Below are 27,722 nucleotides of genomic sequence, written 5' to 3'. Positions count from 1 at the left end.
GGAGCTGGCCCTAGACAGAACAAGTGACTTGCCCAAGGTCACACAGCCAGCAAGGTCTGAAGCTGTGAGTGTTCATGCAGGCCTGTCTTGCTCTACACCAGGTGGCTCTTTGTGGTGATGCAGTTAGATGGGTGACATCTGTACCGTAGATGGTCTAGAGCAGCTCGGAAGGTGGAATCTGCACAGGGTTCCCGAGGGCTGAGATCCTGTTCTCCATTGGCAATGGGGGGCTGGGTGGAGGGAACAGGGAGAGTCCTCAGAAGCCTAGGGGAGGCTGGTTTAGAATGAGATGATGCTTTGGCTGTGAAGGCAGGACCCTCAGGAGTTGTCAGAGTTTACATGCAGGGGAGGGAGAAAGAGCAAAGCTGGGGAGCTAAAGTTTCACAGGGAAGGGGGAGGAATATCCCCCAGAAGAAGACAGTAGGTCAAGGACAAGAGGGAAAGCTCATCATGGCCAGACACAGTCTACTTGGCATTTGCTATAGCCTTAGAGATCCAGGGAGCTAAGACAAGGCAACTCTTTTTTAAAAGACAAAATGGGGGATCTAATTAAAAATCAGTCTCTCTGAGCCTTTTTCCACATACTTTGTTTTACCACATGCTTCTACTGGAAAAGAGAGAAAGGGAGAGAGAGGGGCAAAAATCATGGTTGGGGATTGGAAGAGTGGACTAGGGGAATGTGCACAGGTGGGGCCCCACCCCCTCCCTCAGCCCCTCCCTACCTACTCCACCTTTCCCCCCACCCATCCTTTCCTGCTGATTCTGCCCTCCTGCTTTCTTCCCTCTTACAGGTAGTTGGTGTCCAATAAACACACGCCCTTGCAAATGACCTGTCCTGCTGGAAACTCCTCCGTGAGGTAACTTGTCGGCAGGGGACTGGGCATCCTGTCTGCAGGTGCAGCCTCTTCCTGCAGCTCTTCAGCAGCTGGGCCTTTGCCAACGTAAACATTGCAGGGAAAGAGGGAGGTGGGCGGGGTGGGGGGTATCTGTCTCAATACACTGCTCACAAGGTTGCCCTTGAGGGAGCCCTGCAAACAGCAGCCCCTTTGGGGCTGGTTGGATAGGTGGCTTCGGCTTTCCTAGATTTCAGGTATTTTCAGGGTTGCCCAGGTCTTGCAGGTGGGCCTAGGGAAGGATTCCTGGGAAAGCACATTCTATTCAGTTCCAGCTTGTCCTTAGACCTGCAAGGTTGACCTTGGAAACAGAAAGGTGCCCAGGACAAGCATCCCTATTGGGTAATTCTTGGACACCTGCTGGGAAATCTTTTCCCCACCGGCCGTGTTGCCCCTGGGATGCCCTGGGGCTTCTCTGTGGTGACTGCAGAAGCACCGAGCCTTTTTCTGCTGTGTCACTGCCTGGAGAGGCACGTGTGAAGCCGCTCGGGGTTCCGTGGAGAGGGAGGGAGATGAAACCAAGGAGTCTGGCTTTTCAGCAACAGGGGTAGGGACGGGAGAGGGAGCGCATGCCTAGGACTGCCCCAAGCCGGCCTGACATTTGAGCTGGGTCTCCCCAATCCCTTTCGTCCCAGGGATTTCACAGCAGAACGAAGGGGTCGTAAAGGCCTGTCAGTGAGAATACCAGCCGCCAACTGGTATGAAGGAATGTCCTGCGTGGCGGGGTCACGGGCACACGTGGTCGCCCGGGGTCTAGACTAGCGGGAGCCGCCTTGCCGTGCGGTCGGCTTCCCAGGGAAGGCTCCCTGGGGGCTGGTCGGCTGTCTGCACCTTCCAAGCCCGGGGGCCCGGCTGCCGCTCTGGGTGCGTCTGGCAAGTGTCCTGCTTGAGGTGGTTCAGGCCGCCCACTGGGCGCACGGCCGGGCGGTCAGGAGGGACGGGCCGGAACTTCAACCTCGGCGGCGGGGAGCGCCGGGGGCGCGGCAGGTGCAGGAGCGGGGAGGCGGGGCGGAGCTGGGCAGAGTCCCCGACTCTCAGGCGTCCCGGAGTGACCTTCCCCCAGCCCGCCCGGGCGCGGGAGGGGTGGGCCTGCGGCAGAGGAAGCCGGGAGCGCGCGGGGAGAGCGGGCGCGCGGGCGGGACTAGGTCGGGACCGCCGGGCCGGGGTCCCCGGGCGTCGGCGGGGCGCCGGGCAACGGGGGTGCAAGACCCCGCAAGACGGAGGCGGTTGGTCGGCACCTGGCCGGGAGCAAGGAGCGAGCGGCGCGGGCCACCAGCGCGCGCCCGGCCGCCCCGCGCCCCTCTCCGCGCCCCCGCCCGCCGGCCCCTCGCGCCGCCGCGGCTCCTTTGTGCCGGCCCCGCGCCCGCCCCCTCGGGCCCGAGGCCCCGCCCCCGCGCCGGCGATTGGCCGCGCGGGCCGCTAGTGGGCGGGGCTCCGTGCGGCCGCGGCGCGGTATATAGTAAAGGTAGAGCGTGCGCCCTGCGCCAATGCGCGGCTCCCGGCGGTCTCTCGCGTGCTGGGCCCGCAGTCCGTTTGTCCGTCCTTCCCCCTGACTTTCTCCTGCCCCGGACGTCTCCGCAGAGGTCACAGGCGCCGGGGGCCCAGCGCGCGTTCCCAGTGGCCGCGGGAGTGGCAGCTGCGGGCTCGAGGAGCCCCCGAAGTCCGAGGGCAGGAGGAGCGCGTGGCGGACCCGAGAGAGCCCGCGGGCGGCCGCGTGCCCACCAATAGGTGCGGGGCTCGGAGCCGCGCGGCCCGCGCAGCCCCTCCCTCCGCCCCCGCCCCCCGCCCCCCTCGCTCCCGCTGCTCCGCGGCGCGTCTGGCACTCGGGCGCCGCAGCGGCAGCGGCGGGTGCAGCCTGCGCAGGTCCAGGCCGGACGCCGAGCGCTGCGGGAGAGGACCCGGGGCGCGCTCCGCAGTCAGCACCCGCTGACCCGCCACCATGGCCCGCGGAAAAGCCAAGGAGGAGGGCGGCTGGAAGAAATTCATCTGGAACTCCGAGAAAAAGGAGTTTCTGGGCAGGACCGGCGGCAGCTGGTGTAAGTACGGGGTCGCCGCCTTCCCCCCAGCGCCTCGCCTCCGGGGCGCGCACCCCCGGCGCGGGCTCTGCGGACCGCTCGCACCCACGCGCCGGCGAGGGCGCGGGAGGCGCTGGGCGGGCTTCTCCGGGGCGGGCGGCGGGGTCCCGGGCGCGGCGCGCCGGGCGCGGGCGCCTCTGCCGTAGCGTCTCGCCTCGGCAGCTTGCGGTCTGTCGAGCACTGCTCGAGCCCTTTGCTGCTGGGGATGGTCAGGCACCGGGAAACTAGGTGTCTTTCCCGATGTTCATGACCCAAGTCCTTTGGAAAAAAACACCCAAAACAAAAAAAACCCCACGATGAGATGTGCGGATGAGGGTAATGGGGCTGAATGCAGGCGAGGTTGCGCGTTATAGCACCTTCTAGTCTGAACACGCACCTCCCGGCGCGGCGGGGATCCGTCCACACTGCAGCATTTCAGATGCCCAGAGGGCCCGCGACCTCCCCTGGAGCCTTCCCCGCCGCCGTGGCCCCTAAGCGAGGCAAGCCTCGTTGGCTTCCATGTCTACACAGATGCAGCATCAGTAGCCGGGTGGACTACGGTGAAGGTTCATCTAAGAAATAAAGGCACAAAGGCAGGAGGTCATCTTATAAGATTTTGGGCAGCGTGTTGCTTAGCTGGATGCGTTTTTTCCCCCCCACTGAAAATTAGATATCTTACTTGTTTTATGCCTTCCTACACCTGGAGGGTGACATGTGTTTTTTTAATAAAGGTCATTTTGAAGGGCAGAGTTTGTAGGCAAATCTGAGTCGTGACTGCAGCAGAGAGGGAGGGAACTCCCCCTCCTGCATCACTGCCCCCTCCTGTAGTATCATCATCACCATCCCCTTGGACACCACCTGCACCTCGGCAGCCACTGAGGGAGCCCTGCAGAGGGGCTGGTGCAGGTTCCTGATTGGGAGAATCCGTGGGCATCAGCACAATGAGTCAGGGAAATAGTGCTTGGCTGACATTTTGAAATGGAAGAAGCTGGAATATGTGATTTTTTGTAAAGAAAAAAATGCAGCCTGTGGTGTGGGTCCCTCTTGATTGAAAAGGGAAGGGTTAATACTGCATCACCCTTCAAGGTTAGTCAAGGTGAAACCTCGTTCCCAGGTGTTACTGGGCAGCCTAGGCAACCCTGGGCCTTGTTACCTGTGGGCCTTTACAGCAACGGCTTTAGCGTGTATTTTACGTTCTGTTGTATTTGGGGAGACTGTTCTTCAGGTGATTATTGCCGTAGTTCTTCACGCGTGAGGATAGCTCCCTGTATTTTCCTAGCGTGGAAGGGAAAACCTGAAAGTCAGGGCGTGTGTAGCATGAACAGCTCCCTGCCAGGGCCATCTTCTAGCAACTTGGTAACTCCAGTGAGGCTTGGGGGTGGGGGTGCACTGCAGAAGGGGCCCCCTCCTCCCAGTGCACTGAACCTTCCCGCCCGGGTGCCTGACCCAGCCTCGGCCTGGGCTGAGGCAGCGTTGACTCCGGGTACATTGCGAAATTTGCCTTCTAGTGTTTTTCCCCCCTCATTAAATATATATTTTTCCTCATTCCAGTTCCACAATAATATTTGCTCTAGAGGGTAAGGCTGTATGCACCTACATGTTCTTTAAGCTGACGTTTAATGAGGCAGCCTGTGAGAGGGGGCTAGGGGAGGGAGGGAACGAGTTAATGGCTGGGTCTTGGGGCCACACCTGGCAGTGTGATGCAGACACCAGACTGGTGTGCCTTTCTCAGCTTTCCTTCCATTTTCCAAGGGGCAGGTGCTGGGCTGAAAATCCAGGTTTTTTGTGCTAACATGTCCGCTCCTTTCTGGCAATGTGAGAAAGGTCAGAGTCTCCGGTAGGCAGGAAGGCGGCGGCAGTCGCTTCTCCGATGAGGAAAATGCCACCTTTCTATCACAGGGCCCAACACGGTGCCCTTGGGACTCGGGCAGGTCACCCATGGCTCAGTTTTGCCTACAGGTAGATTTTCACTGAGATGGGTGCATTAGCTTCGCCTGTCACCTGTTGGAGAAATCGTGGCCCACAAATCACCTGTGCTTCTCACCTTTTTATGTCCCCCTTTTTAAGTTAACTCAGGCGCTGGCGTGCAGACCACCTGTGCTTCAGACCTCTGTTGTGTTGACAGGTATTGGTAGGTTCCATGTTTACCACTAGGCCCAGGTGCCCTGTTTTCCTTCTGCCTGTGACCCCTTGAAGGGTCCTCTTCCCCCCACCCCATTGGAAAGCCTTTATATGACTTGTACTTTTAAAGGAAAAATGCTCCTAAAGCCCTCTGTGCCCCCCGCTGGCTGGTACCATTTGTCCAGCGTTCTTTCTGAGCAGCCCCTGGTGGCTTGCCCAGGCTCCGCCAGACCTGTGTGCCCCCCTCTGCCAGGTGACCACATCTCAGAACCTGGGCACATTTTGCTAAGTAACATCGCAAAGCAAGAGAGGACAGCTCCTCCCTTGTCTTTGGGGTCAGCGTTGGGCAGACCGGAACGGCTGCATCTTAAGTGTAATCAGTGTGCTTGGCAAGCGACTTGTTTTTCCACGGCCGTGTGCGTGTTTTCGATGGTAGCCTCCGTCATGTACCTTCTCGTGGTGTTAACATTAGGTATCCGGGGTCCCGGGGATGAGTGTGGAAATGCGCTGGGCATTGGAAGCACCAGTGTGGTTAAGCTAAGAGCACCAGACGAGGTGGGGCCGCAGGAGAGAGGTTACAGCGGTTCTCTCGCTGGCCGCGCTGCACCAGCTCTCGCACCTCTTAGGAGCAGTGGCTGGAAAAATTTTCCAGATCTCTTGACGTCACAGCCTTGCCATTCGCCTGCTGCCTGGATACGGAGGGAGCAGCACTTAACCCTTACCCTGCCTGGAGGCGGGGGCCTGGGCGGCTGTCCTTCCAGCCGCAGGCAGCCTTTGCAGTTTCCTTTGCCTCTCTCTTTGCCTTTCCCCTTCTTTTAATTAATCGTTTTGGTGTGCCTTTATGTATGATTTGCTTATTTTAACAGTTCTCAAGTCTGGTTACTAGCTGATAGGAAAGTTGGGCTTTTAAACGGATGGAAGCCTGGCTAATGCCCCCCCCCACCTCCCACCGTGGACCCAGTCCCTCCCCAGGTCTCTCCCACCACCCTCACCCACTTCTTCTCAATGACACTTTTGTGCTGTAGCCTTTTCCCAAGGACCTCAGCACCTAATGCTTGAGACTGGACATTTCCAGACGTCACCAGAGCCCCTCTGTGCAGTTGTGTTGCCGACGGGTAACCTCCCGGCTCACTTCCTCCCGCTTTGCGATCGCAGCGATCTGTTGGGCTGGCGCAGGGCTGGGGGCCACGCCTGGTACAGCCTGTTACTGTGCAGCTAATCGGGAGGTAATCCCCTAAACCCGTAACTGATAGCTCGGCCAGCCTCTGGGCCCTTGGTTTTTGGTTTTTTGCCTTTTCAGCGATCTGAGCTGAAGTGCAGCTCATCAAGTCAGTCATTATTCCGGGTCCAGTCAGAAGATGAAATAAAAATGCGCCAGCCATTTTACTGCAGCGTTTTCTTTTTTTCTGGTTTGGTGCACCTGAGGGAAGGGCTGGGTGCTCGGTGACTGGTAGCAAAGGGCGACCGTGAGGAGCAGCAGCAGCTCCCCGGGCCCTGGGCGCCCCTGGCAGGCAGCAGAGGCCGGGCTGTAAGACTGAAGCAGGGGATGAGCGAGCACAGCAGCAGCTCTCAGACGGGGCCCGGGGTTTCCTGGGCGACCTTCACGAACATTTTAAAAAACTTAGGAAATAAAATTATTTCCTGTAAAGAATCTTAGTTCTAGCTGAACATTCCTCCTGCCCTCAACCACCCCCGACACGCACATTGCAGTGGAGGCCATCCTTCCCCGGATCGGCCCGCGTGGTCACACTGGTCAGCGGTGGCGCGGGGAGCGCTGCAGACCCAGGGCGCAGGGAAGGAGGAAGGACGCGCACTTGCCTTGGGAAGGTGCGCCTGGCGTTCCGAACATGTGACTGCATCACAGCCTTTGTTCTGTCTGCTCTCCTTGCAGTTAAGATCCTTCTGTTCTACGTGATATTTTACGGCTGCCTGGCTGGCATCTTCATCGGAACCATCCAAGTGATGCTGCTCACGATCAGTGAATTTAAGCCCACCTATCAGGACCGAGTGGCCCCGCCAGGTAAAATGAACCTGCGTAAGTTCAGTCCTTCCCGAGGGAAAGTGGGTGTTCCTGTGTCAGGCGAGACGGATTCTTCTGAAAAGGGTCGGTAAGGCAGCAGGACACAAGCCTGCAGAGGGACAGCGGCCGCACTGCAGGCAGAGCCCTGGGCTGCAGACGTGTCGTCTCTCCCCTCTGCCGAGACCGTGAAGGGCCCTGTCCTGCGCCTAGCCTGCCGGTCCCCAGCCATGGGACTCGGTGATGGCCTCGGTCCCCTTGTCCCTGACGCCCACGGGGTTGTTAGTGGGCACTCACACACTCTCGAGGGGACTGTGACTCAGAGAAATCCTTTAAAAATCTGCTTTGGTTCCTGTTTTAATGGCCAGGTGATTTCACACAGGGGAGGAGCCAGGACTTCGGGGGGTCCATTCTCCCATTGACTTGCAGTTTGACCTTGAACAAAAGCACGCTCTTCATTTGTCACTATTCCTGTTCAACAAGCATCTTACTGCTTTGCACCTCAACTGTCTCCGTTAGCTCTGGAAACATGGGCTCACAAAGGTTCTAGAGGATGCAGGATGCCGCACCAGGGCCCCGCTGTGGTCTGCGCAGCTGTGGGTGTCCACACCCATCACGGGCTGTCACCCCTGACACTCAGAGGGCAGGGCAGGGCAGGGCAGGGGAGCAGCCACCACTGTGGCTGTACCGTCTGTCTCTCAAAGTCATTGGGAGGACCTGGAGGGAGAGGAAATGTTGCCTAACTTCTGGGGTCTGTCATTATAAATGACCTTGGGGTGGCAATGACGTGTCCCCTCTCCAGTTTCCCTGGGCAGCTGTTGAATAACAGCTATATTGAGGCGACAGTCCTGAGGCTGTCTTCGGGGCACTGAGCAGCAGCCTCCATCATGTGCGACAGCCTGTCGAGGACTCGCCACGTCCAGCTCCCTGGGTGTGGAAGGGCTCGGGAGAGCATCTGCCGAGTGTGGAGGTGGCGAACGTGCCCCTTTAGCCTCAAGTCAGGTAGTCTCTGCTGTGAGAAAAACCCCAGTGTTTCCAGATACGTTAGGTCTCGAGGATATTGGAAGTACGTAAAATGACTTAGACCCTCTCCAATAATCAGTTTCCAGCAACTTTCCCCAGAAGAGGTGGGTGTGTGGGAAGGCTGGAGGGGCATTCGGGTGCCCTCTCGGAGAAGCCCGGGAAACGCTGTCCACTGGCCATTGCCACCGTAAAGCGCGGTGTGTCCTCTCGTGTCGTCTTCTGTTAAAATTTTCACAGTAGCATTAGTCGTCATAAACTTGTATATATTTTTATGCCTTTGCCACTTAAAAGCTATTTTTCAATCATGATGCTATCTTATAATAATTCTTATACTTAAAGCCACAGTTGACCAGAAAGTCAAGCATTTTGTTTTATTTCCCACATTTAAGAGGTGGTCCTTGACTATATAAACTCTGGGGAGTCCGCCTTTAATAAAATGTAACATTTCCTTCAGTTCTGTGCAGAGAGGGAGCTTTCACTTTCAAAAGATAACCAAGTGCCCGCCTTTCCAGTGGGGACCTTGCAGATGACCTTGCAGGGAAATCCCTGGCCGAGGTGCTCGGTCCTCCTGAACCCTCCCCCCACCCCACCCCCGCCTTCCAGCCCCTTCCTAAAAGACACATGCCTGGTGCCTATATTTAGTGTCCTCGCAGCAGTTGGAGTCGCTTGCCCGAAGGAATGCTTGTGGCTCATCTCGGAAATATGCGTTCCTGTCCTTTGGTCTGAGTCACAGGCCTCATCCTGCCGCTTCCCCATCGTGTCACCTGGGTTCTATGTCATTTCTCTGTCTTTGCTTCACCACTTTGCCAGGAGAGTCTAGGCCAAGCCCCCTTTATCCGTGGCCTCCCCATAGGACGTGCATTCATTTGCAAACCACGGTGGCCTTGTGGTCTTGGAGCGGGAGGCGGCCAGGTCAGCAGAGTTCGGCCTGCGGGCAGCGCAGCCTGCCACTGTCCCCGACTGCTCCGAGGGACCCTGAGCGGCCCCTCCTCTTGGCAGGGTTCAGAGCACATTGTAACAGTTTATGTCTTTGATAGGCAAGAGCTGTTCCTTCAGCTGCAGACTGAACAGATGTATAGGAGAAATCCCGGGCCTTTGGGGCTTCAACTTAATGTGTCTAAGCCTCTGTTGTTACAGCCGGTAAAGAGGGAAAGTGGTATCTTTCAGTCAGAGGAACCCAGACTGCAGCAGACCTGGCAGTGTTTAAAGGCGGCCTGACTTACTGGGCCGTTACTGAAGTTGAGGTTCTAGCACCAGCCGGGCCTGACCGGGGTTGAGCGCCCTGTGCACCGTGGTTAGGTCGCTGCGGTCAGCTGGGCCGGGGCGCGGCGACGCGGCCGTGTAGGGGTCGCGCTGTGTTCCTCTAACCCTGGAGACGCTGACAGGCTGAACACGAGTCTCAGGACTAGGTCGCGGAATGAAAGCGCAGTCCAGGCTCCTCAGCGGTGGCCGCTGCGCCTGTGCACTCCTGCGTGGTGGTGGCCGTTGTGCCAGTGGCACTTTTCACAAAGTCCTGTTGCTGTGGGATATTGAACAGACCTGCCCATTCGGCCTGGGAGGCCCAAGGCGAGAGCCTCAGCGGAGATGTGAGGCTGAGACATGGTAACCATAGTAACCTGCTGCTGTTGTGGGCGGAGGTGGCTGCTGCTGGCAGTTCACTCTGCCTAACCTAAATCCAACGCGCTCCTGAGCTCCTGCGCTTACACCTGAGCTCGTAGGAACGTTGACCTGAATAGGAAGATGGGCCTCTGGAGCTAGACACAGTCCCCACCAGCCCATGCGCTGCTTCACCTCACTAAGCCTCAGTTTTCTCATCTGTGAAATGGGAGTGCTATCCTGGGAGGAGTAAATGAGATATGTATATGTAAGGCAAACTAGTGGCATTAAAAGGTAGCTAGTAATAGCCACGTCTGTCTTATACCTCTGGAAACCGAATCTGTCTTTCCAGGCTGTGAGCTGAGGCTGATACAACAGAGGTGCTTTATACACTTGGTTTTCTGTGAAAAGTGTTTGGGAGAAGTTGGATTAGGACACATGTTTAAAAAAATTTTTGATGATATTGTATTTGTTCTGTAATCTCCTTAAAATACCCATGCTGGTAGGGCAGCCCCTGCTAAGCCTTTCTCCCAGGGGGACCCACTTAGGGGAGTCCTCGTGGTGGTCAGCGTCCCCCTCACCCTGCAACTGCCGTGGGCTCTGGACAGAGAGGCTGCAGGCACACATCACACACAGCTCGTGCTCCCCAGGCCCTGTCCCTGGTTTGACCCTGGGCTCCTTGCCCCTGTGCCCCCAGCTCACTGAGCAACAGTGGAATGAATGAAGGTCACTGGGCGGGTCCAGGGGACATAGGTCCCAGCTGCCTGGCTTCCTGCTAAGCAGGTATGAACTTGTACCCTCCTCCTTCCTCGCAAGGTTGTGGGCGGCTTTTGTTTTGCTTTGAAGTACAGATGGCTCAGTGCGGGAGGAATTCGTTTTAAAAGGGTTGTGTTTTTGGTATGATGGTAACCAGAGTCAAGGCGCGAGGATGTGGTGGCGAGGCCAGCGGACCACTCGGGCACCCCGAGCAGCCTCGGTTTCACCTCCGCGGTCGGAGGGTCACATCTCATCTTCAGGTCCCTCAGGGCCCAAGGCACTGTAGCTCAAATCCCAGATGAGTGGAATGCTTGGGACACAATGACATCAATCTCAGAATTGCCTATTTTTTTTTTCAAACTACATCACACTCGGATGAGTGTCTTTCACTTAATTTTCAGGGGTGGGGGGAAGGGGAGATTGGAACCATCTGTCTCGTGGTACTTTGGAGGGATTGTTTCTTCAAAGCGCCAAGAAGGTGTTTTTCTTCCGTTTCCGAGGAGATGGCACTGACTGTGGTTTGTGGGCCGACATGAGCACACAGAGCCTCTCCTGTCCACCCCCATGGATCCTCCAAGCTCCAGGCCGGGCTGGGCTAGCACTGGGCAGCAGGCTTTCCAGAAATAAAGTGTTTAGGTTGGCAAACTCCAGAGCTTGTCCCTCAGGGTCCCTGGCCTCACCACCTGCCCCTGTTGCAGTTTCTTCCTTTCTAAAGACAAGGGTACAACTAATAAGTCCGCTCAGGTGCACAGGACGCCTGCTGATTAGCTTTAAAATGTTCTTGGGCCCGCAGAAGAAATGGGTCTTGCTCCGTGTATGCCTTTTAGAATGAGCCGAGCAGAGAGCCCTGATAAATAGACCAGGTGACAGTCCCCGGGGAGGGGTGGTCAAAATGCTAAATCTGTGAGGCTTCATTTATGGCTTTGCCGCTGCTCTCCGGAGGGAAGGCTCTGGTGGGGGTGGTTGTGGAAAGGGCATTGGCCTCAGGGCCTTCGTTTCCAGCTGATGCAATGCCATGGGGGGGGGGCAGAGGGGCTGCTTCGTGTCGGGGGGTGCCCTCGTCCTGGTAATCTCCTGACCTCAGGGCCCATCAGACACAAACGAGATGAAGGGGGGAACAGGGAAGTATTTTCTAGTGGCTTCCAACCAGAAAAGCGTACCTTTTCCCACATACACGCATGGATAGACATCATCAAATATCAGCTCTCGCGTGGTGTCTTATTTCAGGATATCGGTCACTTAGCAAATGTTTTGTTTTGTATCCAGGCAAGACACACACTGTCTGTGCTTGTCCTTCAGCTTGGCCTTGACCAGAAAAGCATGATTAATGTAAAAGCTGGGATTGGCGTCTGTGTTTATATTTTCCCGTTATAAAAGCTGTACTTTTATTGGGAACAAACACATTAGGAGCTATACAAAACATCAGAGATATGCCCCTGTGGAATTACATGTGCTTTTTAAGATAGATCCTCTGGAGGAGATCTCTCTGCTCACCTGAAATTGAATGTATGAACCCAGGAAATACCTGGTGCCAATGAGGGGGCACTGGCCACCAACCAGCGTGCGTGGCATTTAGCTTAGACGGGAGAAGAGGCCCGTCTACCCAGGGCTGTCGGACATCCAGATGGGGTGTAGAGAAATCCAGCAACTCATCTTTGAAGGACTTCAAAGGGAGCAGATTCTCTTGTGTCAGGCGGGGGGGCTGCCTAGAGGTGGAGCACTGAGTGTCCAAGCCGAGCCTGAGGCAGGAGGTGAGGCCAAGGCTGCCGGTTTCCAGGGAGCACAGAGGTGCCTTTTCCCTGAGCCCCCGTCTTCTGTTAAGTGAACTGATACTGAACTTGCAGAGGCAAAATAAAAACTAAATCCCAAACAAAACCCATAAATACCTTGGTGGTATTTGACCGGAGAGACTGTGTGTATGTATGTGTGTATACATGTGTATGGGTGTGTACATGCATGTGCACACATGTACATGTGTATGTGCATGCATGAGTCTGTACAGGTGTGTGTAGGTATATATGTGTACATAGATAAGTGTGTGTGTGTGTATAAAATATATTCCCCATTCTTTTATTGGAAATTTTCAACTTGAAGCGTTCAGGGCAAACCCGATACGCGTGTTATATGTACTTGGCCACACTGATTTGTGTTTCTTTGCCTCCTGTGCCCTCAGTGGCCATATGGGCGCCTTCCTGAGGTTTCTGTAGAAAATGAGGCCTATTTGGGGTACAGCTGAACCTCGAACAACATGGTGGCTCAGGGCGCTGACTCCCTGTGCAGTGGAAAATCCACGTCTAACTTGACTCCCCCAAAACTTAACTGCTGATAGCCTCCTGTGGACTGGAATCCTTACCAATAGCATAAACAGTCGATTAACACATTTTGTGTGTTATGTGTGTTATATACTATAGTCTTACACGGCAGTAGCTAGAGAAAAGATGTTATGAAGAGTCATAAGGAAGCCCGGCCGGTGCGGCTCAGCGGTTGAGCATCGCCCTAGGATCCAGGAGATCACGGTTCGATTCCCGGTCAGGGCACATGCCCGGGCTGCGAGCTCGATCCCTAGTCGGGGTGTGCAGAAGGCAGCCGGTCAGTGACAGTTCAGACCCGTGCTGTTCAGGGGTCAGCCGTGTTTGGTCCGGTGACTTACCAGATGTATTGCGTGGCAGGCACCACGTCTGTGCTTTGGGTTTCATGTGAGTAACTTACAAGGTTAAAGTGGCTGCTCATTTAAATACTTGAAGCTCACAAGTAGATTGAGAAATTATAAACTGGCTACATTTTATCAACCTACTTGGAAACAAAATGTTTCTTAATGAAGAGCCTCTTTGGTCCTTCCTTTCCCTTCCTCGCCGGTTACCCTCACCCACTAAAGCCAGAGATTGTTTTCCTTGTTTCTCAAGAGTTGGGGACCAAAGAAAGGCAGGTGGGACCCTAAAAAGCAAGTGTGAAGCCAAAGGTTTCCAAGTCCTATGTAAAGTTGACGTAGGCATTAAAACCCAAATGTTAATATTTCCGTGTCCTAATTGTTACTTCAGTCATATCCGCGAAGCCCGAGGAGGTCGGCGCGGCTCATGTCAGCTCCAGTTTGGGGGACGGAGGGGCCGCAGGTCAGCTGTGTCCTGCACTAGGATTTGGAACCACGAGCAGTGATGGGGTGTCCTGCCGTCCGTGGCCTCTGGGGGTGGCCACTGCCGACAGCGCCGTCCGTGTCTGCAGCTGACTGACAGCTGGCGGCGTGGGCACTGCAGAGAGGAGCTGAGGCACCCAGCCTGGTGTGGAAACGCAGGGCCGGTGGCAGGCGGGGCTCCCGCAGCCCTGGGCCCGTGGGCTCAGGACGTGAACGAGCACCCCCCCCCCCGCCCCATCCCTCCCTTCTTCTTCCCTCAGTCTGATAACGTCAAGTGAGTGGCTTAAAGGACTTAGACGTGGAGCCAGGGGTCCTTCTCGTCCGCTTGTAAGTGTTCAGTTGCTTTAGAGAAGTTATTTTTTTTTAATTCTCACCTCACCCAAGGATATTTTTTCCTTTGCTTTGCAGAGAGAGGAAGGGGGAGAGGGTGGGAGGGGAGACAGGAGAGAGAAACATCAGTGTGAGAGGCACCTCGACTGGCTGCCTCCTGCACCCCCCTGACTGGGGCGGAGCCTGCAACCGGAGGTGCTGTTGGCCGGAATTGGACCTGGGACCCTTCAGTCCAAGGGCCGATGCTCTAACCACTGACCCAAACTGGCCAAGGCTGGAGAAGTTACTTTTGAGAAGAGGAATTCGTGTCGGAACGGTTTGGAGAAGACCTTGTCCAGGGAGCCTCCTACTTAAGGTTGTGCACACCGGGCCAGGCCAGGCCGGGCCGGGCTGGTCGCTGGTAGCTTCCAGGAGAGATCTCCAGCCCACAGGCTGGGGACTGGGGACGCGAGGGGAGGCAGAGAGTGGGGCAGCGAGGCCTTCCAGGGCCTGGAGGAGGCGCGGAGCCTGCCAGGGGCAGGGCCCGGTGTTTCAGCCGGTGTGCGCTCCACGGGAGGGCTCAGGAGAGCCCATTGCAGGACCTAAACCCAAACCGTTCATGCTGCTTTCCTGGAAACGTTCATGTCAGAAGTTGGCTTTCCTTAGAGGATGGTCACTGAGGATATGCTAGTAACACAGGGACCCCTCAGAGACGGCCGAGGGCCGCTTTAGCCACCAAAGAGAGGGCGTGGCTGAGCCTCCTGGGTGGTCTCAGCCCTGGCTCGCCTGAGACAAGGCTCTGTCTGGGAAGGACGGGCGGAAACTCCGGTCTGACCCAGCCGAGCCGGTCACAGGATTCCAGGACCCGGTGCTTGACTGTCCGTGTCACCTGCAGTCCCGGTTCCACCAGTTTCTAGTGCTTCTCTGTACAGAGCAAAGTCAAGATTCTTCAAGAATCTTCCATCTGCGTTTCTCTCACGTGGCGTGCAGGCTGCCTGGGCGTGGGCGTGGGCGGGAGCCGTGCTTCCTGAGGGATTCGGGCTCCGGTGAGAACTGCTGTGCCTCCGTTGCTTGGTTTTCATTATTGCTTCTTTGCCCCGTCCAGAGAGACATGAGGCCGGTGGTCTTTCTGGGCCATTGCTACCATTTTGCATGCTGTGATATCCACGGTTTGCACGAGTCCGATCTTAGGTGCTTGCTGGCCAGCTTTACTCTCAATACCCCCTTCTGGGGTCACTTTGTTCTTTTTAACTTGTTGGGTGAGACTCCCCAAGTCTCACCAGGCTCGTTGGCATTCTGTTAGCATTTTGTTCTTTGCTGTGTTCCCGCTCCGCTGATGGATGGTGGACGGCGTGATTGTTGCCCATCGCGCTGGTGTCCCTGTGGTCAGCCGGCCAGTCTGCCCACGTCCCGGTGCCTGGGTCGGGAGACCGCTCCTGTTTCTGGCAGCTGCTCTCCTCTCCGCCCTCTCCGTCTGCCCCCCTCCTGCCTTCGCTTTCCCAAGCTGGGAGACTGCGACCCTGCGCCTGCCGATCACTTTGCCCATTTCTGTCCCCACGCCTGCCACACTGAATACCTAGAATAGGTTTCACGAACCTCCTGCCTGGCAGCCAAAGGCGCGTGCCTCTGAGATCTTGGGCGCCCAGCGCTGGCTCTCCCCAGGATCCCTGGGAGTGTCCCTCGGCTCCATTCTCTCCCAACTCAGGGACTGTTCTAGGAGGACCCCCATCCTGGGTTCTGCGGCACCCCCAGCTCGCAGGGCCTGCAGGTCACCTTGACTTAAGTGTCTTGTTACGCACGGAGCAGTTAGGACCTCCCCTGGCGGGCCTTCCCGGAGCGGGGCGGGGCCTGGTTACCTCAGGGCCCAGCCTGAGGCTCCAGTGGGAGTCCCTCCTCACCTGAGCTTAGTTTACTTTTTTATTTTAGTAGGTAGCAGTCATTTTTATCATAGTGCCTCTGAGGTACAAATGATCTCCATGCAGTTTTCCTAATTTATTTTAGGATTGTTCAATGGACATTTAAATTCCTTTCAACCTACAATTTTCTGTGGCTTGGGAGCATTTTAAAAAAACGTTTTTTAATTTTATTTATTGATCTGAGAGAGAAAGAAACGTTTTGCCGTTCCACTTACTGATGTATTCATTGGTTGGTGGTTTTATGTGCCCTGACCAGAGAGTGAACCTTGGCGTATTGGGACGACACTCTAAGCAACTGAGCTACCCAGCCGGGGCCTAAAAAATGTTTTAATTGTAGTAACCTTTGTTTATTTTTAACCGAAGATTTGTTTTTTATGAGCGAGTTCTGCTGACTTCCCCTTCGACTCCCTCCGTCACCGCTGACGGCTGTGTCCCTGGATTCCTCAGGTCCCCACCCTGCTTTTGAAATGATTGTTAGTGCCACTCCTGAAGCCCTTTGTCTCGGCCACCCACGGTCCGCCCCACTCCCTCCCAGGCCTCTGGGCTGCTGCTCAGCGGTTGCTGTACCCCAGGGGCCACTTCCACTGTAGTTGCGTCATTGTCTTCCTGTCTGTGCGGGGACCTGAGGCAGGTGACGGGGCTCCGCCTGTGCCCAGCACAGGGCGGGAGTGTGGGCTGGGGGTTGGAGCAGGGCTGCCGGGTTAGCAAATAGAAGCACAGGAGGCGCAGTTGCATTTGAGCTAAGGACAAGTCACAGGTGATTTTTCATGTAGGTGTGTTCCGTGTGATACTCATGGCGCATGTCCCCTGTAATACATGCCCCGTGTAACATGTAGGCCATTCTTACATAACGTTACTCGTGGTTTATCTGGACTTCAGGTGGGACCAGGCGTCTTGCATTGCACCTGGCATCCCGATAGAATTCCGCTGTGCCGGCCGCCCACTGCCCCTGCTCGGGCCGTGTGCTGCGGTGCACACGTCTTAGGAAGTCTTGTGATGGTGGAGTCTTCTGGAAATCAAAGAACCTGGAATCCTGGGTCAAGGGGGGAAGCCCAGGGTGCACACCCTATGAATGTTCCCTTGGCTGGCACTGAACTTCCTCAGAATAACCATTTACTTTTGGAATGGAAGCAGGTCCTCACACATCCCTGAATCCTCCAGTTTAGGTTAGAAGAGCCAAGAGATATCTCTGTTGCGTAGTCGTGAGTCTTGTCGCCGTGGAGTGGCCTAATTCGCTGTGCGCTCAGGGCTGGCCTGCCGTTGGCCGGGCACCTGCAGACTGCGAGCTGGCCCTGCGGGGGTGGCGTGTGCGCACGAGGGACTGCCGGGCAGGTGACAGGCTCTGGATGACAGCGTAGAGCTGGAGTTCTGGTCCCACCGCTTCCTCCGTGACCTTGGGCCAGGTGCTTAACCTCTCTGTGCAAGAAGTGTTTCATAACCTGGAGATAACGCCGTCGTGAAATGTTGCTGCGAGTGTGAAATGATACATGATATTAGGACACAGTCCTAGGTACTTTGTTCTGAATGCCAGAGAAGTGACTTCACAGGAGTCGAGAATTTCACTCGATCTTTTTAGCCGATGGGGTGAGCAGAGTGTTCTGTACGTGGAGAGTCTGCGCTGGGATCCCCCGGTCGACTTCCTTCCCACTAATGCTTTTCCTGTTTTCCTGCCTCTGCCTGGTCCAGGACTGACGCAGGTTCCTCAGATCCAAAAGACCGAAATCTCCTTCCGCATGGGCGAGGCCAAGAGCTACGAGGCGTACGTGCGGAGCATGGTTCGCTTCCTGGAGAAGTACAAGGATTCTGCCCAGAAGGACGACATGATTTTTGAAGATTGTGGCAGTAAGTAGACTCACTTTGGATTCTGCGGTGGGTTAATGCATATTTCCCGTTTCTGTTTGTCATTTAATCACTGAACAGTACTCCTGAAATAATTAAAAGATTGAACTCTGGCCATATTGAGAGGACTTTTTTTTTACCCTCACCTGAGGATACGTTTCATTTTTTTTAGAGAGAGACAGAGGCAGAGAAACAGGGGCAGACATTGATGTGAGAAATGTTAATCGGTTGCCTCCCTTGCACCCCAGCCGGGATTAAACCCGCAACCTTGGAATCCAGCCCATGACCTTCTGGTGCACGGGACAGCGCTCCAACCAACGGAGCCACCTGGCCAGGGCCTTTTTTTTTTTTTTGAAGGCAGGGAGGCGTTTTATGGTTCAGGCTTGGAGGCAGTGGAAGAAACAGTATAGCTGTAGCCTCAGGTGTTATAATTATTACATCTGAAAGATGTCTTTAAAAACCCAGACACATCTCCTTCTTACTACTTGGACCCAAAGACCACAAGTCCAGTCCTGGTTCTCTGGCACTGGTGCTTTTGAGGACGGTTGCTTGTGTTTCCAGATTCCTGCCTCCCGCGAGCTCTGCCCCTGGGGAGGCACCGAGCCTTCTCGCCGCCGTGGCCCTTGGCGGGACTGTCTGCAACCACACGGAGCTTCCCACCAGCCCTCTGGGTTGCTAGGTGGCATCAGTCCTTCAGATTTTATTTCAGCATCGACCAGTCCCAGGTCATTACATGGCCGATTGTCCCTTCATCCTAATTTGAGGTGCAATGCCATTGTAAGTCATTTCGAAAAGATTTACTGGTTTAAAAGGAACGTTTCACTAAGTTTTTCTCGTTAGAATTTAAAGGAAGTTTCTTTTCATCTCTCTCTGCAGCAATTAAAGGCCCAGTGGGTTGGGCTGAGGCACTTGACCACTGGAAGGGGAAATTTGTGAACTTGAAAATATACATAAAGTATATTTGCATCAATATTCTACAGGATTCTTTGATTCTTTCTCCAAGTTTGGTATGAGGATTAATTAAAATGCTACAACAGAACTTCTCAGTTAACAAGCATAAGAACTCAGAGCTTTCAAAGACAAAAACTCGAATCCGAAAGAAAATTGTTTAAAACCCTTGCATGGTGGTTGACAAGGAAAACAAACAGTTCTTTCCCTCTTTACTGTTTAACCTGCTAATTAGAGGCACAGCCCCAGGAAATTCTGACCAAAAACTTCCAGTCGTGGAAACGATCGGCCTTCCTTCCAATCTGCCTCCTGAGGGCGAGGCTGCGGGGAGCGGCGTCCGTTTCCCCGCAGCCCCCGGCAGCTGAGCCTCCGTTATTTAAGGAGGAGACGGCCTGCCAGGGCCCAGCTGTCGTGTGCTAATTACCAAGCACGCTGACGCTCTGGCGTGGGGCTCTGCGCCGGCGGTTGCTTTCGGTAAAAGACCTTTGCACGTTGGGGAGGAGATGAGATGCTTTCCTCGAACCCTTGCTGAGTTCCGGCCGCCCTGAGGCGGAGCAGCCCTGCCTCCGTGCCGGTCGCCGCGCGGGGAGTTTCGGGAGCAGCGTGAACACGGTGCTTGCGCTTTCACTTGCAGGTGTGCCCAGCGAATACAAAGACCGAGGAGGCTACGACAGTGACCCAGGCGAGCGGAAGGTCTGCAGGTTCAAGCTCGAGTGGCTGGGAAACTGCTCTGGGATAAACGACGAATCATTTGGCTACAAAGAGGGCAAGCCCTGCATCATCATAAAGCTCAACAGGGTCCTGGGCTTCAAACCTAAGGCAAGTCGCTTCTCCGCCCTGGAGCTTGGGCGTGGGGCACTTGCCCGGCGTGAGCGAGGGCATGAGGGAGCTTCAGGCACCCCGGCGAGGCCCTCTGCAGCCGTCAGTGGAGGAACATCATAACCTCTGCGCCCCCCTTGACTTCTCATAGCTTCTCCTTAATCTCATTTCCTCCGATACTTGGACTCAGTATCCAGAGAACAGTTTTTATGATGTGAACTCTTTAAAAGTAAAAATAGAAAAGTTTTTTTTTTAAAGAAACATTTTTATTGATTTCAGAGGAAGGGAGAGGGAGAGAGAGAAACATCAGTGATGAGAGAATCATTGATCGGCTGCCTCCTGTACGCCTGCCGCCGGGGATCGAACCCGCAACCATGTGCCCTGACTGGGAATTGAACTAAGATCTCTTGGATCCTAGGTTGATGCTCAACCACTGAGCCACGCTAGCCAGGCAAGATATTTTTAAATTTAAACGCTACTTGCACATAGAGTCGTACTCTGGTTTTGGTATTCTTGGTACCAGAGTATTTTTAAGAAATTAATTGGTAGTCTGAAAAAAAACTTTTTTTTTCTGAATTAAGATTTCCTTGCAAAACACAATCTAAGGGTGGGTGGGCATCACGGCACCTTAGGGTGGGTGGGCATTCCTGGAGAGGCCCCTGAAGGAGGGGGAGTGCTGGCGCCCACCATGCGCTAAGATAATATAGTGAGTCTTTAAAAGAAGGAAAACTTGGTGGGGTCTCTGCTTTTATAAAACCAGTTCTCTCTCCCCTCCGCGAGGTCGTGAGTAGGTAACGCTCCCCTTTCTTTCCCCTGCTGGTCTCCGGCAGGTTCCCCGTCGCCCATGTGGGCACTGCCGTTGGCGCAGCTTTTGTTCCAAGAGGCATCGACTGCAGTATAACTGAGTTACGCGAACAAAACTCACTTCGCTTCTGGAATCTGGCTCTTTGTTCAATTTTGCCTTCGTATATATATATTTTTAATCTTTATTCATTTCAGAGAGAGGGAGAGAGATAGAAACATCAGTGATGAGAGAGTCATTGATCGGCTGCTTCCTGCGCACCCTCTGCTGGGATCGAGCCCCCAACCCGCGCACGTGCGCTGACCGGGAACCGAACCGCGATCTTCTGGATCCTAGCTTGATGCTCACCCATGAGCCACGCCTGGCCGGGCGCCTTCATATTTTTAAAGATGCGCGGGTTGCTGGCAGAAACTTCCATGAGTCCAATCTAGGTTATTTTCTGATGTTCCCAAAGAGAGAATAGGACCAGAAACATCAGTTTTGTGCTGACTCAGAGAACTGTCCATCCTGACTGGGTTAGACTGTGTATGTGACGTTTCCTGCTGGGACGCACATGCGATGCTGTGAGTGGCATGTGGCCGTCTCCCACCTGCTCGAGACATTCATAGCCCTTCCTCTGAGCTGGGTTTGAGCCAGGGGTGCAGGAAGGAAGGGGGTGGCTGTCATTTTCCATCTGCTCTGGGTCCCTTTGACGGTGGGCCCCTCCTGGAGACCCGTCATTCAGGGCAGCACCCCTTTGTCTGTTTGCAGATGGACTTCCCGAGTGGCAGTGCCCCCACTGGAGGGGGAGGGGAGGGGCCCGCATTCTTTAGTCATGGCTTGGGAGGAAAGCCCAGGTTTATAGAAACAGAAATGTCAACCAACTGTCCCGTCTAATTACTCGTCTTAGCGGACGAGGAATGCTGTTTCTGGGGCCTCGCTTTCCCCGTCCTTGAGTGGGGCCCCTAACAGCTCCCGGCGGAAGCTCCACCGAGTGCTGGGCTGCTCCGCGGCCTGACTGGGGGTCCACGCACAACTCGCACCTTTCACTGCCTCGGAATCACGCGACCTTCCCGCGCTCGCTCGGGCGCGTTCATTCTGCCCCTGCGAGTGTTGCTGTCTCAGGTGACCTTTCGGGACCCACGTGTGCTTGTTTAGGGTACAAACTCGTTTTACTTTTCAAAAGTTTTTAGGTTATTTACAAACTTACCAATGCGGGTTTTATTTTTAGCCTCCCAAGAATGAGACCTTGGAGGGTCTTCCGATGCTGAAGTACAGCCCCAATGTCCTGCCCGTCCAGTGCACCGGCAAGGTACGGGGAGGGCCGGGCTTCCTGCGGGGTGGGGCAGGGCGAGGGAGACGGGGGGGGGGCTGTTTGAAGTTAGAGGTGAAATTTTAATATGGGAAACAAGAAAAAGAAGAGAAAGGAGTAACAGGAATGAAACTGTGTCGGGTTCGCCACTGCACCAGAGGCGGAAATGTCTGGATTTAATCGGGTGGAATATCGTTTCTAGAACTGAGATGAACTAGCCACACAAGTATTTCTCTGGCCCCATCAGAGGGTGTGTAAAAAGTCTGAGGCCAACGTTTTTTTTTAAACTGGTAATTTCACGTAAGTTGGTTTTTCTTTAAAAATATGGAAAGATTAAGGGTAACAGCACATGCTCTCCTATACCTAAAGGCAGACAGCTGGTGGCTTGTTTAGAGCAAGGGCAGGATCGAGGGAATGCGTCCCCACAGGCTGCGCGGCCACAGGGGAGGAACTGGACACGCGTTAGGAGGTGATGTCCCTGGAGGCGCCGCCCAGTGCCTGCCGTGTAGCCCTGCGTCTGGGGGCTTGTGTTGGAGAACCTGGGCCTTTGTCTGTTTCCATTTGCAGGGTGAGAATAGCCTCCGTTTATCACCCTGTCTCAAGGCTGCTTTTAAAGACCGAGCACCTGTGGTTTCCTCTGTGTCAGACCCTGTCCCAGTGACCTGCAGGGTCAGGTCGCCCGCTTGCGGGGCCAGTGGAGCTGGGCAGGTCAGGGAGGCCGTGTCCCTGCAGCGGCGGTCAGCGCGCCGCTCGGGGGGACCGAGTCTGGTCTGTGGGCCTAACGGCTCCTTTGCTCTCGTTTCCAGCGCGACGAAGACAAAGATAAAGTGGGGAGCGTGGAGTACTTCGGCCTGGGCCGCCAGCCCGGCTTCCCCCTGCAGTACTACCCCTACTACGGCCGGCTCCTGCAGCCCAAGTACCTGCAGCCCCTGCTGGCCGTGCAGTTCACCAACCTCACGCTGGACACGGAGGTCCGCGTGGAGTGCAAGGCCTACGGGGAAAACATCGGCTACAGCGAGAAGGACCGCTTCCAGGGGCGCTTCGACTTGAAGATCGAGGTTAAGAGCTGATCACAAGCACAATCTTTCCCACTAGCCATTTAAAAAGTTAAAGATACAAAAACCTACTAGTCTTGAACAAACTGTCATACGTATGGGACCTACACTTAATCTCTGCTTCACACTAGCTTTCCGCATTTAATAGGTTAGAATGTAAATTTAACGTGTAGCAATAGCAACAAAATATTTATTCTACTGTAAATGACAAAAGAAAAATACAAATTGAGCCTTGGGACGTGCCCATTTTTACTGTAAATTATGATTCCATACCTGAGTTCTAGTGAGCAGTGTTGCTGGCCCCTGAGTATTGCTGCGTATTTTATTTTATTTAGTGTACAGCCCTCTAGGTGCACACTCTGGTCATTTTCAAGCCATGTTTTATCGTATCTGTTTTCTACTTTATGTGAGCAAGGTTTGCTGTCCAAGGTGTAAATATGCAATGGGAATAAAACTGGCATGGTACTTTTTTGGGGGAGGGGGGGTTTGGCTCTTTCAAAGATAATGACCCATCAGCAAGCATTTTTAACACACTCCATAGTCTTTCCTGTGGTGTTAGGTCTTTATTTTTTTCCCTGGGGCTGGGGTGGGCTGTCATGGGGGAACTGCCCTTTGAATTTTAAGTGGCAATACAGAGGAACAGGTGAGGGGTTGTGTTGTGCTTGTATTGAATGCTGTCCTGCCCCCTCGCCTTGTCCCCCGAGCGTTCTGACGTCGGAGGGGAGCTGGCCCGCCGTCACTGGCCAGGGATCAGCCCAGGTGGTTTGGTTTGCGCAGTTTCCTTTCCTTTCTCTGGAGGCATCACGTGCTGGTGCTGTGTCTTCATGAATGTTTTAACCATTTTCATGGTGGAAGAATTTTATATTTATGCAGTTGTACAATTTTATTTTTTTTTCTGCAAGAAAAAGTGTAATGTATGAAATAAACCAAAGTCACTTGTCTGAAAAATAAACCTTTATTTTGGACTTTATAAGAAGCAACGCAGTACCCCCTAGACTGGTGTCAGTGTTGTCTACAGTGCAGCTCCATGTCTCACGTGTGTACTAACCGCCCGGACGACAGTGCTCGTGTTGATCTTGTACTCGGTCAGGTTCAAACAGTGGACAATAAAAGAATGAACATGTTCCTCGCGTGCCTGGTTCGCTCTCGTCTGAACACTCGTCACTCGGCGGCGGCTTTGTTTCCTACCTGCTAATTATCCAAGATCTTGAAGAAATACTGGACCTGAAAGACAAACATGATTTTGCTGTAGTTCACATGGAAGGCCGGCCTTGTCCACCTACAGAGGCCGAGGGCTGGCCAGGGCTCCGGACACCATGTGCCCCTTCCCAGGACACTACACGGGTGGGCGGGAGGCCCAGGCCAGTTGCTGAGGACCTGAGACTCAGACACATGCTGTGGTGCTACTTCACCTTGTTTAGAAAGCAAACTGGCTCCTGCTGCTGCTTCACTAGATAGGTGTTTATTTTTAAAAAGTCTAAGTTGTTAGTAGTACAGTTAAAAAAAAAATGAGGTTAGGTTTGAGGTTCGGTAAATTAAGGAAGTTCATACCTTGCTTTTTTGGTTCGTGGTTTGGCCTAAGCCCTTTTTGAGCCATATTTAAAAATTAGCCTCCGTGAGAAGACAAAAAAGCTTTTGAAAAACATTTATCAGGTACAATTGAGCTGAAGGTTTAGGATCGCTTAACAAACATGGGAAGCGCCCAAGCAAAAATGGCTGCTCATGTTTCTGGAAATGAAACCCCGCCCAGCCTTGTAGCCGCAGCTCCGGCCAGCCCTGCTGCCTGCGGGCCGGTCCCGACCCTCAGCTGAGAGCTGAGCCGCCCTCAGTGGGACGCGCCGTCCCCCGAAGACGGTCGCTCTTTCAGACACAGGAGTGGCGGCCACGGCCTCCCCTCCCACCTTACCGCTCCCTTTCCGGCCCAGCTGGCCCGCTTCTCTTGTTTGTTAGAAACATTACCTGAGACTTTCTTATCTCTAGAGCAGCAAACGGTGATGGCAAATTAATACCCAGGGAACAATGACTCCCTTTAACACCAGCACAGGGAACTGGATGGGCACAGCTGAGCTGCAGGGGAGGAGCCTCCCTCACCACCAGGAAACGGCAAACTGCAGACTGACAGCAAGGCCCAGAGCAGCCAGAGTAACCCCCCAAGTAGAAACCTGGCCTCGCCCCCGAAATGCGGAGCCAACTGTCTCAGGGTCTTAACTGTGTGATGTTTATGAAGAAGGAATGGCTGTAGGTCGGGGGAGGGGAGCATTTATTCCAAGTGGAGGGTGGTTTGTAATTTTGAGGGTGTTCGAAGTTCACAACCTTGGTCAGACAAACATGACCCACTGCTTTCAAATGCCTTCTGTTCTGAGCCGATGTGTGCACATGTGCATGCATGTTTGTGCGTGTGCACGTGTGCATGCTCTGCCTATCACTTCCTTACAGAGACTGTCCAGTCTCGCTTCCCTGTAACCTCTTCAGCCTGTGATCGTTAGGGCCGCATCTCCCACTGGGAGATGGGCATGGGGTTGGCAGTCTGAGTGGGCAGGTGTTTGTTGATGGCCTACTCTGTGCCAAGCACTCGTCTAACACTGAGGGACGGGCCCACGAGTGAACCAAGCACACACATGTCTTTCCGCTGCAGCTCACGTTCTAGTATGAAGTACTTGCATGTTTTCGGGCCACTTGCTGCTGCTTTCCCCCACCCCCCTTGCACTAGCCAGGATGTCAAAGCCACAGAATCAGAGACTGGGTCCCCAAGTCATCACAGGGAGGGAACCTGCTTCTAACTTGTAGCTTCAACCATGTTGTCACGAATAAGCAATAACCTTTTATTGTTAAGCCACTGAAATATTGGGGCTTATTTGATAATGCAACTAATATGATACCTTTTCTTAAAAAAAAAAAAAAACCCACAAAAATGTGAAAGATCTGTATTCTAAGGACTGTAAGACATCGAAGAAAGGAACTGAATGAGACAGAAATAAGTCACGGGCTGGAAGGACACGCGCTGTGAAAATGTCTACGCTACCTGAAGCAATACGCAGATTCAGTACAACCTCTACTTAAATACCAGTGGCATTCTTGGGATTAGAACTACTAATCCTAAAATTTATAGAGAATCATAAAAGACCCCAAATATCCAAATAAATCTTGAGAAAGAACAAAGTGGGTGGTATCATGCTTCTTGATATCAAACTACATTACAAAGCTACAATAATCAGAACAGTATGGTACTGACACAAAACATATATAGACCAATGGAATAGAACAGAGAGCCCAGAACTAAATTCCCATTTATAGGGTCAATTATTTTACAACAAAGACAGCAAGGATATACAATGGAGTAAAGACAGTCTCTTAAATAAGTGGTGCTGGGACAACAGGACAGATACATGAAAAAAATAAAACCACCACTTTCCTGCACCATATACAAAAATAAATTCAAAATGGATTGAACACTAAATTTTAGACCTGAAACCCTAAAACTATCAGAAAATATAGGCAGTGAACTCTGACATCTCTTAGCAGTATCTTTTTGGATATGTCTCCTCGAGTAAGGGAAACAAGGAAAAGTAAACAAAGGGGACTACATCCAAGTAAGTTTTTCCACAGCAAAGGAAACCATCAACAAAAGGAAAAGACAACCTACTGAAGGGGAGAAAGTATTCACAAATGATACATCCAATAAGGAGTTAGTATCCAAAACATGTAAGTAAAGAACTCATAAAACTTAACACCCAAAACACCACCAAACCCAATCCAGTTAAAGAATGGGCAGAGAATCTAAACAGACATTTCTGTCAAGAGGACATACAGGTGGCCAACAGACAGATGAAAACATACCCAACCTCGCTACTCAGGGAAATGCAAATTAAAACCACAATGAGCCCTGCCGGTTTGGCTCAGTGGTTAGAGCGTCAGCCTGCAGACTGAAGGCTCCTGGGTTCGACTCTGGCCAAGGGCACGCACCTCGGTTGCAGGTTGGGTCCCTGGCCCTTGCTGGGCACATGCAGGAGACAACCAATGTGTCTCTCACATCAATGTTTCTCTCTCCCACTCCCTCTGAAAAGTAATGAAAAAAATATCCTCAGGTAAGGATTAATTAAATTTTAAAAAACCACAATGAGGTATCACCTCACACCCCTCAAATGGCTCTCATCACCAAATCAACAAACAAGTGCTGGCCAGGCTGTGGAAAAGGGAGCCTTTGTGCACTGTTGGTGGGATTGTAAGTTGGTGCAGCCACCATGGAAAACAGCATGGAGGTTCCTCCAAAATTTAAAAATAGAACTAGCGTACAACTCACCAGTTCCACTCCTGGGTGTTCACCTGAAGGAAACCGAAACACTCATTTGAAAAGACACGTGCGCCCAGCGGTGGGGGGAGGGCAGTGGTGCCTGCACACGACGGGAACACTCAGCCCCTACGGGACGGGGTCTTGCCCTTTGCGACAACATGGATGGACCCAGAGAGTATTATGTCAGGTGAAACAAGTCAGATAAACACCGTATGATCTCACCAATATGTCGAATCTAAAAAACAAACGCACAGAAACAGACCCATAGACACAGACAAGCTGACGGCTGCCCAAGGGGAGGGAGTTGGGAGAGGGGCTATAAACAAACACAGATAAACGGAGCCCCTGCTTCTCGACCTCCGTCAGCGCTCCCGTCAGTTCATTCGTCCCTCAGTCGACCACACACTTCTTGGCTGTAGGGACAGTGTCATCTGCCTCCTTCATGGTATTCTTAGCACATCTCAGAAAGGAGTTGTCACAAAGTCCAGTCAATCAAATGCCTAATTCCTGACACAGAATGTAAAGGGAATGAGTTTTCCAAAGGCCACAGTTTTTAAAGGTGGGCTGAGTCCACTCGGAAACAAGAGCATTAAAGTGGTTACATTAGCAAAAAGGAGACAGGCCCGGGCTCAGACCCTTGGCAAGCAGTATTGCCCAGGTAGAATTCAGGAACTTGTTTACATTGTATTTATCTTATTACCTCCAATTAGGGGCAAGTAATACTAATATTCCCTTTACGGCAGTAAAATAGATTTAAGTATAGCGATGAATGTACTTAAAGAAAAATAGTAAGTAAAATTTTAGCTGGTTCTCAGATATGGTAAAAACCACGAAAGTGATACCTGGCTGGCTGGGATTTAAG

At 53.4% G+C, this 27,722-nt stretch overlaps 2 protein-coding genes across 2 annotated transcripts in view; one reads left to right on the top strand and one right to left on the bottom strand.

The window, feature by feature from the left end:
* Window positions 1-2,818: 2,818 nt before the first annotated feature.
* ATP1B1 (ATPase Na+/K+ transporting subunit beta 1) lies at window positions 2,819-23,693 on the top strand. The gene is made up of 6 exons (XM_087827589.1): window positions 2,819-2,929; window positions 6,960-7,088; window positions 17,502-17,657; window positions 19,237-19,421; window positions 21,434-21,514; window positions 22,321-23,693. The coding sequence occupies exons 1-6, from the start codon at window positions 2,833-2,835 to the stop codon at window positions 22,582-22,584; spliced, it is 912 nt and encodes a 303-aa protein (XP_087683715.1). The 5' UTR covers window positions 2,819-2,832; the 3' UTR covers window positions 22,585-23,693.
* NME7 (NME/NM23 family member 7) overlaps window positions 23,479-27,722 on the bottom strand; it is a 103,846-nt gene continuing 99,602 nt past the window's right edge. Inside the window, exon 12 of the mRNA XM_016202372.2 lies at window positions 23,479-23,793. Within this exon, the coding sequence (XP_016057858.2) occupies window positions 23,761-23,793 (33 nt within the window). The 3' untranslated portion in view covers window positions 23,479-23,760. The remainder of the gene's footprint in view (window positions 23,794-27,722) is intronic.

The sequence above is a fragment of the Miniopterus natalensis genome, chromosome 19, assembly GCF_054644295.1.
Source record: "Miniopterus natalensis isolate mMinNat1 chromosome 19, mMinNat1.hap1, whole genome shotgun sequence".
Lineage (NCBI taxonomy): Eukaryota > Metazoa > Chordata > Mammalia > Chiroptera > Miniopteridae > Miniopterus > Miniopterus natalensis.
The sequence above is the reverse complement of the archived record's forward strand: the minus strand, read 5'-3'. Positions and strand labels throughout refer to the sequence as shown.